The sequence below is a fragment of the Cinclus cinclus genome, chromosome 16 (genome assembly GCF_963662255.1).
Source record: "Cinclus cinclus chromosome 16, bCinCin1.1, whole genome shotgun sequence".
Lineage (NCBI taxonomy): Eukaryota > Metazoa > Chordata > Aves > Passeriformes > Cinclidae > Cinclus > Cinclus cinclus.
The window spans coordinates 12,857,492-12,870,002 of NC_085061.1; the positions used below are offsets into that span (position 1 = coordinate 12,857,492).

The window sequence follows — 12,511 nt, forward strand, 5'->3', positions numbered from 1 at the left end:
CAAATTCTTACTCCGATGAGATTCAGGAGTTACAAGAGCACAAACATATAATCCTGTGTGCCAGGTTGCTTTTTATGTAGCAGTGTTCTGAATTCTTCAGATTCCTTCCGCATTTTCTTTCCCAGCTTAGTCTTTTTTTTTTTTTTTCTGGACATGAGGTGATATGAAATCTAGCCTGCATCCCAGCTGATGTTAGTGGTGGTAGTTTCTCTGATTTTAAGGAAGAAACAGGATCAGTTCTTACACCTGGAAATTCACAAGAAGTCCTGGTACCTGTAATTCCAGAACAGATAAACACAGTAAACTGCCTTTAACACTCTTCCATCACTGCCTTTCTGGCAGAATGTAATTTTCACTTTAGGAAAAAAATACAAAAATAGGTATCCCCTCTTAGTTTTCTAAATTTTGAGACTCTTGCATGCAAACAGTCAGATTTTGGAGTTCAGTCCTGAGCAGTTCACTGCTGGTGCTTGGAACCTGTCAGGAAGGGCAGATGCTGCTCTGTGTTTGCCCTGGCTCAGGTGCTGCACATACTTTGGGTAGAGACTAGCTGTTGTTTGGCCTGGTAGGTTCCAACTGTTTGCAGTTGGGATTGGGTGGGTGTTGAGCAGGGAGCTGCAGGGGAGGTGGGAATGTCCTCTGCATTTTGTGCTCCATCTTGTGGTGGCACGTGCTCCCTTTGGAGTTGGTTTGGCTGTGCAAATTCCACTTGCTTGTCTCAGTTCCAGCTATTTCTTCTCACTGGAAAGTTTGAATCTGTCTTAGGGATGGAGCTCTGCCACAAAGAGAATAGAGGGGCTGGATAATGTGTTTGAAATCCTGCAGGAAGGGAAAAATCAAACCTTTTATTTTAGTACTGCTGTTCTAGAGCATATTTTGTCTGATAAAAGCAGCAGCTTGTAATGGGGTGCAATTTGAATGGGGATTTTAGGAAAGGAAAGAATAGGTGTGTGTGTATATATATATATATATATGTGCTAAAGAATTTAAACCTAAGGTCCCTAATGATGCTTAATGTAATAACAAAGACACTTAAGAGTGCTGTCTTAACTGACACTCACTTCCATGCTTGTGACCAAAAAGCTTTGGTTTAAGTCTTCAAAGCTGCTCAGCAAAGGCAATGTTGTAGAGTAACTCCAATTAAAAAAACCCAAAGTCACAGTTCTATTTTTTGCAGGCATGTTTGGTGTTATAAATTGACTTGTCTGCTCTCTTTTCTCAGCTTGTTATTTAACTAGGGCTTTTTTTATTACTATTATTTTCCCTTTGTTCATGTCTCTAACTGACACTAGCTGATATGATTTTCTGAAAAATATTTTTCAGGTATCCAAAACTGACCCCTCCCCAAAGAGAGAGATGCCCACCATGATTCTGTTCAACGTGGTGTTTGCACTGAGGGTAAGGACTGTCTGCATTCCATCTGACAGTGGGATGTGCCTTGGATACAGGAGAGAATGCAGTAGGCTCTCACTCCAGGCTTGTTTTATGATTAATGTCCTTATGATTAGTGTTTGAAAGCTGCCTCCTCTCAGCAGTGAGGTCACTGTAAAGGGACAGTGCCAGGGAGCTGCAGCTGAGCAGCTAAATGAGAAGATACAAGTGAAGAATAAAGAGGTTTCAATGCTCAGCAAAAACCTGGAACAAATACATAGTTTCTGCCTGGAATTTTTTTCAGGCTTCCTCTGTTAACTAGATGCTGGTGTTAAGGGATCCTGGCTTGGTTAATTAGGTGTGTAAAGCCCTAGAAATTTCATCATGTTCAAGCATTACTTGATTTCTGAGCTCTGGCTTTCTTTTCTCAGTCCACAGGTTGTTTAAAAATAAAAGGGGGAGCTGGAATAGTCTTCTTTATGGAAATGGTTGATTTTTTTCTTGACTGCATGAAATGTTATAATTTAAAAACGTCCAGCTCACTGCTTGTGAAAGGAACTTTTTTTCCTTTTAGCACTAGTACTTTTCTTACCACTGGTTTTGCAGTAGTGACATGGACATGGCCCCAGCCTGCATGGCTTGTCCTCAAATGAGGAGCAAGGTTTCACCTGAATCAAGCAAGAAATTGTTTACAGAGCTGTCCTTGGAATCCAGTGATCCTGTGCTTTAGGACACTCCTGGTTCAGGGAGTGCTGAATTTGCAGTGGAGGAGTTGATTTTAGATTTCCCATGTTGAGAGATGTTGTTTTGGAGAATTGTTAGAGCCCTGTGCTTTGCTTGCAGGGAATTGTGTGTAGATGCACCTGCAAACACACACATTGAAGCACACTGAGCCATGTGGCAGCAGGAGTGTTGAAACCAATGCTCTTTCATTCACAGTGAAGATCAGCCCACATTTTTCTGAAGTCTAATTTCCAGTGCTTCTAGGAAAACTTGTTTTCTTTGCCCTTCAGCCGTGTGATGATACAAATGTAATTGTATGTGTGATGCAGCACTAAATCCGTTTGCCAAATGAGACACTCTTAGTTCTCAGGGAGCAGCCAGGTTTCTGGAAAGTGTTGGGCAAGAGGTAAGTGGAAATTTTTCCCTAGGATGGAGTAGTGAAGTGCAGGAGGTGGGTGGAGGCCCTCAGAGATAAAGACTGAGTGTCCATCTGCCGTGGGCAGACAGAGTAGGCAAAGGCCCAAGTGTGATAATCAGCACTGATCCTGCTGTGTTTGAGCTTCAGTGCTACCAACGTGGCGTGACTCAGCAAGAACAGTGGAGTCAAAAAGTGATGAGTCACAGTTTGCTGGTTTCTGTGCCAAGTGGTCACTTGCCAGAACTTTAAATTCCTTTAAATGTCTTCACAAACATGAGGCAACTGCTGACTCATGCTGGAGCTGCTGAGTTCCCCCTCACTCCCTTTGGCAGCTGTACCGATGTGATAGATTTTTCCAGCACTTTCTTTCTGGGACTTTCATAAATGCAGTGTTAGTAATAAGCCATATTTATGAATTTTTGGGGAGCATAAATCCAAATTAATTCAGATTTGGGATGAAAATGTTGGTCATGAGCTGGTAATTGTTACCTAGTTACTGCCTTATCGTACATGGGACAAACACCAGTGTGGGAACATGGAGTTAGTGGGACATGTTAGAGGCACTGCAGCCCTGTGCTGCCTGTGAGTTTAACCTGAATGTTGGGATATTCTCCCTTTTCAAATAGCTTGACGCTTGTCTCACTGTGTGAAGTTGAGGTCTTTGCTCTCTGCTGGTAGAAGGCCCATTAGCAACTGGAAAAACAAACCAGATTAGGGGTATCCTGCTCCAGGCGTGGTGTTCCTTTGATGCACTTAGACAATCTTAGAAATCCAAATTACATTTGGACACCTCTGAGTTTCTGCTTGGTTGCAGGTAGAGAGAATTCTGTTCTTTTTCCAGTCGAGAGGTTGAGGTGCCTGTTGCCCATCATCACTGCAGCTGCATGTGCTCAGTGGCTGCTCGTGTTCCCCACAGGCCAACGCAGACCCATCTGTGATCAGCTGCCTGCACAACCTGTCGCGCAGGATCGCCATCGTCCTGCAGCACGAGGAGCGTCGCTGCCAGTACCTCACCCGTGAGGCCAAGCTCATCCTGGCCATCCAGGACGAGGTGTCTGCCATGTCAGAGAGTGAGTGCTTTGAGCAGCAGTGCCTCTGTCCAGGAGCGCTCCCTCTGAGAGGTGCTGATTGTGCCTTCTTGCTTCTGTCCTGCCTGGGATGTGAATGAGTGCCTGGCTGTGAACAAGTTTTGGTGCTCTGTAGCATTCTGACAGCTTTTCCCTGCATTTTGGCTCAGCCAAGTTCACTATGCCTATGCAGAGATGTGAGTTTTAGAGGTGAAGTAATTTCTTTGCCTTCTTTGCTAGTGAAGTTCAGCACAATCCCTGGAGGTTGTGCACTGGGCCATCATGCTTGCCTCCCTGTCAGTCTGACATGGAAGAGCTCCTGTGTGGCCTGCTTTACCCAAACTAGAGCAAGTTTTGCATGCTTTAATTCTGTCTGCTGAGTCACCAGGCTTCTGTGTGCAAGCATTATTCTTACATGCTGTTACCTGGCTAGCAAACAGTTACAGACCATTTTTATAGACTGTACTTGGAAAATGTACATAACAATATGCACTGTTTAAGGTGAACTCTGGCAGTGATGCATCATCTTGCTGCAAGCATTAAAAATTAAAGCTAACATCTAGAAAAACAAAGCATTTAAAGTCATCATTTGTCAAATTTGGTTACATGTGCTTAACTGAGTTGAGGTTTAGCAGAAGTTAGCAATAATTCACTATTATTATCTTAATGTGTAACTTGAGTTATTGTAAAAACTTTGAAAGATAATTGTAGATTAAAATGTCACAAATTCTGTTCCTAAGATACAGGTTGATACACGGTGGGGGAAGAGGAAACTCTGATTTGAAGTCAGTTCTTTGCTTTCTTGTTTTGGATCTTTCCATAGCCACAGAAGGGCCCCAGTCACCTTTTCATCACATCCTACCCAAGTGCAAACTGGCCAGAGATCTCAAAGAGACATATGACAGGTAAGTTGGATTTTGGTCCTAGCTGTTTCTCACAGAAATCTCTTAGCTTTGTTCCTAAGGATATTATCCATTTCCTGTTAATCATTGGGATTTGGGTTTTAAACCAGGCACAGCAATGTGAAGCCTGGCAGTCAGGTGAAATGTTTGCAGAACTGTTATCCTAATCATTACCTTGGTCTGTCTTTGGTATATTGTGATTCTTAAAAGTTGGTGATATCTGTCACAGCTTTAAGAATTCTTATTTTCTTCCCTAGCACAGGACCACCTAATGACAAGTGAAGTGTAGGACTGATAAGTGTTACAGCAGGGATATCACAACACTGGGGAAGTGCTCTAAGCCTGCAGCTAAGAGGAAAGTGCTGCAAGAGCACTGGTGGCAAGTCAGGTACTGCCCTGACCCCATTTATGCATGTCTGGACAGCAAATTTGGATGAGATGCTGAGACTTCCAGCAGAATGGAAAGTGTAACATGCTGTTTCTTGACTGGATTAGAAGTTCTGGCAAAGGTTTCAAAGCAGTGTGGAACTGGTGTTGAACTTGAGCAGGAGCCTGTGCCTGTCAGTGCTGCCTCCTCAGGCCCAGAGGCTCCTCCAGCCAGGAAATGTGCTTGGGGAAAGGCCTGGACAGAGGGACACAGAACCTCTGGGGGGGGGGGGGGGGGGGGGCAGATGCTGTGCCCCTTTCTTGAGGTGTTTGTCAGGGATTCAGGGAATCAGGATGGAGTTCCTCAGGGAGCCCTTTATCCTCCCTGGGTTGTGGCTTCTCTTGTATGAAGGGGATCAAAGTCCTGTAAGGTAAGGCAGTGGGAGCCTAAATAATATAATGGCTGTAAAGAGCATCAGAAAACTTCTGCTAAGCTGCTCTTTGTGTTCAAGAGCTGTGAATTTCACCTGGTTTGAAGGAATGTGGTATATGGTTCCACACACCTTGCACAAAACCTGTATTAAACTTTAAAGTAAGGCAGTTTTTATGCAGCCTGTAATTCTAATATTCCAATTATATTTTTCTGTTCCTCTAGGGCTATGTATTTATGACTGGGCAAACCCTGATCGTGTTTCCAAATATTTTAGGGACACAGTGACATCTTGTGGCATTCAGCTGTGACTGTAGCAACACAGAGCCTGAGCTCATGGACTGTGCTGATATGAACCTTCCCAGAGATAAGGAGGAACAGACAGACCATGAAGAAGTACACTTTGGTGCTGCCCCCAGCTGTAAAACAAGGCAGTTTCTCCCTGATTTAGGCATTGTGAGTCGGGAAGAAGTGGTGCAAGTTAGATTTTGACACTTCTGTATGACGCTGTCAGAAGCAAATGTAAGAAATAAGGTGTTGGTAAAAATCTGAAGTGCTGCTTGCTTGATTGGAAAGTTGTACTTGAAAAGGAGCTGACAGTGTTGTTGGGTGATAAGGAGATGTTCTGCAGGGTTTTTCTATTAATACTTCATATGAGAGCATAGGAGATATGCATGTTATTCCTGCAGTCAGATCAGCTGAGAGGAGCTGCAGCACTTTGCCAGGCATAGATTTAAAATTATTTTTTCGTACGGTAGAAAAAGGGTTCTAGAAATACAATTTTTTTTTTTTCTGCAAGTCAAGGATGAATTAATTATTCCTGTGTGGCAGCAGCTCTGGAGTGAAGTCTGTGTGGTCTTCTGTGAAGTGAAGGTTAGTGTTAAGTGACATGGGGTTACAAAAAGAAGCAGATGGACAAGAATGCATGAAAGTCTTGTCTGTAAGATAGGCACCAATCCTGCTCACAGTTGTAAAACTCCTTCTGTAATGAATATTTTATCCAGTTTGGACACCACATTTCAAGAGGGATTTAGGCCACCTAGAGAGTGTGGAGGAGTGTGAATGACCTCAGAGGGAAGATGGAAAGATTTGCTCTGTTGCTCTTAAAGGAGAAAGGACTGCTGGGAAGGGTAAATCTTCGGATGCATGCAGTGACAATGTGCTGTTCTAAATTTACTGAGACTTCTGGCATAGCCTTTGGCTGTAGGAGAACAGCCAGTGGAGTGGAGAGAGCACTTTGAATTGCAGATGTAGCCCAGCTCTCCGTTTGAGATTTGCTCCAACCAGCATTTCCTGCTGATTTCTGCAATTCCAGCTCAATTTCCAGTGTTGTTCCAGAGGTGCTGTCGAGCCCTTGGCTTCCTGTAGATGGTGCTGAGGTATTTCAGGCAAGACCAAACATGTCCCTGAGCAAGTTGGTTTGTGCAAAACCACAAGTAGAGGAATATTTTTGTCATTCCAAGTGTTCCTTGGTTTTGAATGAGATGCCTGTGTTCCATAAGGCAGGATCAGTACCCAGGACATCTTGACTAGAAATAGAGTGGTATTACACTGACAGCTCAGAGGCTTTCAGCATCTACTTCCTGGCACATTTTGTCTCTAATTGAGAGAACTAGAATGTTTCTTTTTGATTAATTCAGAAAATTCATAGTCTTCATTTATCTTGCCCTCAAACTGAAGCATTTGTGTGGAACAGAAAGCAATGGCTTTTAGGCCCAATAAAGTTTTCAGGACTTACAGTGTTATGTGTCTCTTTTGAGGAGATTTCATGTAGTTTTATTTGCAACTGCAGATAATATATGAGCTTGATGCTTACTAACTGCCTGTCTGGTTCTAGCTGGTTCTAGCAAACTTCTCTTAGCTTTGCATTGGAATAAAAGTGAAAGTATGGAGAGGTTTTTGGGGAGATTTGGATTGTTTGCTTCTTCTTTTTAATACAGAAAGAACCTTTATAAATTTTTAATCTAGTAGGACTTGAACTGAGTGGTAGATCTATCCCATCTCAACAGCTCAGGGAATAATTCTGTGAAACTTAATGAATTATTAGATATGATTTCTGTGGCTGTGCTGTAAAATATAATTCAACTACAGTTATTTATTAAAGGACAGCCCTTTGTCCTTTATAAGGAAATGTGCAATCATTTCAAAGCTCTGAGTAGTCACAACCTCTAGGAAAAACAAACTGCAAAGCTATAAGCTCACCTGCACCACACTTAAAAACATGGGGTTAATTTCTGATGCGATATGAGCTGTGTATATGTAAAAATTCATGACTGTTTTATAAATGTGAAGTGGGATTTCTTTGTTTTGTCAACAGTTATGGAAAAGGCTGCAGTTCTGTGAGACACTGGCAAACTTTTAGGTTCTCATTTTGGGGCAGTAGCTCACAGTTCAGGACACAGCAGAACAGAATAAAAGATGAGTGATAGTCCCTAAAATATTCCTCAGCTTCCTGCAGCTCTGGAAGGGTTTCTGTACATTCAGCAGCTTTCAGCTGATCTCACTTCCCGGAATTACCCCACAATCCTGTGAGCCAGAGTAAATGTTTAACAGCCACAGCATCCTCTGATAAGGAGGTCCATGGCTTAACTACTTTCTGTGTTTCTGTTCCTTCTGAACTTTGCTCCTTCTTGTATCATGAGATGTCTCATGGGCCTTATGATGGACAGACATTAAACAGCTTTTTCCTGTTTGCCTCTCCCTGTCTCAGTTTTAAACTCTGTTATCTAATCATCCTGATCCTTGCCCCTGTAGCCCTCAGATCACTCATCATGTGTTATCAAACCAGAGATTTAAAAAAAAGTGTTGAAACTAAGTTTTTGTGGAATAAAATGTCTTGGAGAGTTTAATATCCTATTGCCTGAATCTTTGTGTCTATACTGGGGACATTATTTAACTCTGCTCTCTGGCTAAGTTGCAAATGTTGCTGCTGGAGGGTGTAGCTTGTTCCTTGTCAAATTGCAGACACTTAAATTATTTTCCATGCAAGGAGGGAGGAGAAGGGGGATGGAGAAATTGTGTGTGTAAAGCTATAATGAAGGCTGGAAATCGTACAGCTGAATGCAAATGCAGAAGAATGAAATTAAGATCCAGATCAGAACTGAAAGTCTAGTTTTCTTGTTGTCTTTAATTCTTGGCTCTTGTTGTATAGAGCTCTGAAGACAAAATTACTTGGTGGAGAGTGTAATTATGTAATTAAAGCTTTTGCCTTAGTACACTTGGACCAAAGAATGGAAGGAACCAACTAGATCTTTTTTTCAGTGTTAAACTCTGCACAGAAAATGTCCCTGTGATGCCTTGAGAGGCTACCTAGAGCAGAGGCTAGACAGTGTTAAAGGAATAAAGTAGGTATTTATTAAAAACCATTTAAAAGGATGTACCTTGGGCAGTACAAGAGCCTGGCTGTAGCTACACCCAAAATGGACAACCGGTCACGAGTTTTCACACTTTTATAAGTTTTGGTCCATTTCCATATTGGGGTTAATGGTCCAATTCCAGCTCCAGGTTCTGCAGTCCCATCCTCCCAGATTCTCTCCTCAATTCTCTGCACTTTTTGGGGCTGAAGCTGCAGCAGTGTCCTTGCTTCTGGGGCTGGAAAAGGATTGGTTTGTCTGACTGAGCTGTGAGGAGAACTTGCTAACATTTTATATGAAGTTTGGAGTTGTATACCAATGCAGTACAGAACCTGGAAAATATGAAAGCTAAAACTTAAGGCATCACCTGCAAGTGTTTCATGCTTTCATGTATCTCTGCTGCTCTTGGGTAACCTGTTTTTACAACCCCAAGAGCTTTCAGGTGGTCTCTGAACTTGCTTGTCCCATTCCTTTATTACCATGTTTCCCATTGTTAGGATTTGGTAGGATTTGGGAGATGGTGTGGATAACCACAGCTTCAGCCCTTTTCCCTGATGTATTTTGAGGGAATCCAGCTTTAGCTGTCAGTTTTTTTGTGGTGGGATAAGCAGTGTTGCTGCAGCATTTAATGAGCTAAGCCAGAGGTGTTTGTGCTTTGCATGTTCCTTCAGGGCTGGGAGCTGCTGAGCAGACGAGACACTGGATTCACCCTCTCAGTTCCTTTTAGAAAGAGGAAAACACACAATATCTGCTCCATTTGCAGCTTGAAAAATCAGCATTTTCCAGAGTTCAATGCAAGATTTGAGAAGAAAACCTTTTGAAAAGCATTGTCTGCAGTGAGATGTTCCCCAATGAGTCTGATCATGTATGAGGTGGGAGGGGATGGTGTTTGCTTGCTCACCACTCTGTTGTGGTTTGGTGAGTAGCTGCACCAGCAACCAAAGCTGCCCAATGTTTTTGTTTAAAGCTGGAATTTCAGCTCTCTCCAAACCCTCTACACAGCCTGATGAGCTTGTGACCTGCAGTTGAATGATGGTTATAAATGGTTAAATCACCACATAAAGACTTTTCCAAGATGTGTATTTGCTCCTGGCCTGTTCCTGGCATGCTTTTTAACCTGTTTTGTTTAGAGGGGGAAATTCATGGCAGTTATTGACACTGCATGTCTCAACACACTTTGAATTTAAAATTCAGATTGGAATTTTCAGAGTGCAGCCTTTGAAATTTGATTTTAAGCCAAAAAGCATTGTTTAGGAAGAAAGTTTAAAATCGAAGGGCATTGAGAAATTCAGTTTTCTGGTGTAGACAAGGTTAGCTGTTGCTTGAGATTGATCAGCACATTTGTATTCCTAACTCATGAAGAGGTGTGGTGGGCCTTGCTGCTTCCTCCCAACACAGGTGTTCCCAGACCAGCATTCCCTGCCCGTGGAATGGGAATATTGTGAGGGTTTGCAGGGTGATGCTGGCTTAGCTCCTTATGATACATTACCCATTTTAAGTAAATATACTTCCCTCCTAAGGTGTATTCCACCTCTTGTCTAGATTTGCAGATACCTGTAGAAGCCCCTGAGTGATGTTCCTGGTTCTAATCTCCATCTTTTCTGGGTTGTTTATTTTTTTGTTGTTGTTGTTTTTTTGGATTTTTTTGTTTGGTTTGGTTTGTTTGTTTTTTTTTTCCCCCAGTAAAATAGGCTTATTGTTGCTTTCAGACTGAGCACCAGGGTCAGACTTTATTGTCTATATTATTCCTGAGACATCCATTGCTTCCACTCCAGTCCTGTTGTCTGGAGTCAGCTTAAGGGCTTAGCTCAGTCCCTGTGGTTTCCTAGAATGAAGAAACCACATTACAAGCACATTTTTGATTTCATGTGACAAGCAGGAACAGGTTTGTGAGGAAACAAACAACCTGAGCAGAACCGAAGGAGGCTGTTATTGTGGAAGTGTGCTGCTTGGAGCAGCCCTTGCCCAGTTCAGACATTTTCTTTTCTTTTTCCTTGGAGGGGAAGATGGAAATTGGAGATGAAAACAGTGCCCAGTGTATCTTTACCCTTTACAGCTTTGGCCTAGTGAATTTTCCTTTGCCTTGCAGTAGATCCTGAATAAACTTCTTTAATTTGAGACACTGCTGCAACGTTAAGAGGAGAGGGAGCAGAAGGTCAGTGGTGAAGTCTTTCAAAAAAAGAAAATCCTATAGGGGATGTTGCTCTGTAAGTCCAAATGTAGGAGGTCCTTGCAGTTAGGAGTCAGCTGGTCCTCAGGCAGCCTGGGGACAGACAGGGTGCCTTCATTCTTATCCTGTCCTGATCTGATCTCTGTGCAGGGGTGACCCTGGACCACTGTTTTCATTTGTGATACAGGATAAATGCTGTATGGATTTATTGCCTTCCTATTTTTAGTCTCTGCACGACAGGAGTGGTTCGTTTACACATCAACAACTGGCTGGAAGTGAGTTTCTGCCTTCCTCACAAAATCCACTATGTTGCCACCAACTTCATACCCCCAGAAGCAATCGAGAGAAGTCTGAAATCTATCAGGTAAGAACAAGCTCTGCCCCTCAGAGTGTGGCCAGTCCTTGCTGCTGTTCCAAGGGTGATGCTGCAGGTGTCTGAGGTGGCACAGGCAGGGGGATGGTGTGGCTGGGCTGTGCAGGAAAGGGGCCCTGGGCTCAGACAGGACTCCCTGGAGCTGCTGCTGTGGCTCTGTGGTGCTGCTGGATTCATGGTGGTGGAAAGCCACAGACTTGGTGTTCAATTTAGATGGTTGTACTGAGGGGATGCTGCAAGAGTGGCCTGCACTGTTTGCAGCCAGGAATTTTGTGTTCATTTTAATCTGTTGACCCAGAAGTAATTCTGCTTTTGGAAGAAGGAGAGCCCAGGTCCTGTGATACCTTATTTCCTGTGTTTGTTTACCTGCAAAAGTAGCTAACTTCTGCGTTCTTCCTTTCTTCTACTCCATTTTGTATTTCAGTAATGCAGATGAGCAGTTTTCAGACTTGTTCTCAACTGTGTGCCAATTCAGTGCAGTGTTTTTTCCTTGTCAGTGGGGTATCCAGTTACCTCTGTCTCCTTTTTACAGGGAGCATCTTATGCTGTGACATAAAAATAAGCTTATTTTGAACCCAGTTAGAACAAAAGGATGATATTAAAAATTCTTTTTTTACCATTACATTGACCCCAGGTATTGTGGTGTGGGAATAACAAAGCCTTCAGGAAAAGCTGCAGTATACTGTGCAAATGTATTCTATTTTTCTGCAGGCCTTACCATGCCTTATTACTTTTAAATGATGAGAAGTCATTGCTTAATGAGCTCCCGTTGGACTGCTCTCCTGCCCTGGTGAGAGTAATTAAAACTACCTCTGCCGTGAAGAATTTGCAGCAACTGGCTCAAGATGCTGACTTGGCATTGTTGCAGGTATGGGGAGCTGTCAGCAGCTGCTGAGAGCCTTTTAAATCACGAGGTGTTTTCTCCTGTGTGCCCGTGGGCTTCTGTGGGCCAGGAGCACAGCATCTCCCTCGGTGTGAGCAGGGAGAGCCAGCCCTGGAGCCTGGGGAAAGGCTGGAGAAACAAAGGGCAGGGGTGCAGGGACAGGGCAGCCCTGCAGCCACGTCCTGTCTCGGATGGGAGTCCCCATCTCAGGGGTCTCTAGTCCTCACCACTGCTCAGGACAAGTCCATTAAAACAGGCTGATGAAAAACTTCTCTTTGAATTGTGAGCACTTCCAGGGCTGCCTCCCACAGCCTCTCTGGTCCAGTGCCTGACCAGCATCAGAGTGAAACCCTTCCTCATATCTAGTGGGAATTTCCCATTGTTCTCCTTGTGTATGCTGCCTCAGGACCTGTCCCTGTGTCCCTCTGAGGAGAGTGGCTCTGTCTTCTCTGTGC

The 12,511-nt window shown here is 43.4% G+C and overlaps 1 protein-coding gene across 18 annotated transcripts in view; it reads left to right on the forward strand.

Moving 5' to 3' along the window:
* Positions 1 to 12,511, forward strand: part of NPRL3 (NPR3 like, GATOR1 complex subunit) — a 41,461-nt gene that overhangs the window by 11,733 nt on the left and 17,217 nt on the right. For 13 of the 18 annotated variants that reach the window (XR_009933698.1, XM_062503598.1, XM_062503595.1 and 10 more), the window contains 5 exons: positions 1,324 to 1,398; positions 3,429 to 3,633; positions 4,403 to 4,484; positions 11,027 to 11,164; positions 11,885 to 12,041. Coding sequence is in view for 17 of the 18 variants with exons in the window: in XM_062503598.1 (XP_062359582.1) it covers positions 1,324 to 1,398; positions 3,429 to 3,633; positions 4,403 to 4,484; positions 11,027 to 11,164; positions 11,885 to 12,041 (657 nt within the window). In the remaining variant the exon portion in view is untranslated. Of the gene's footprint in view, positions 1 to 591; positions 947 to 1,323; positions 1,399 to 3,428; positions 3,634 to 4,402; positions 4,485 to 11,026; positions 11,165 to 11,884; positions 12,042 to 12,511 lie in introns of those variants that run through there. The other 5 variants (XM_062503584.1, XM_062503587.1, XM_062503589.1 and 2 more) reach the window with 3 other exon arrangements.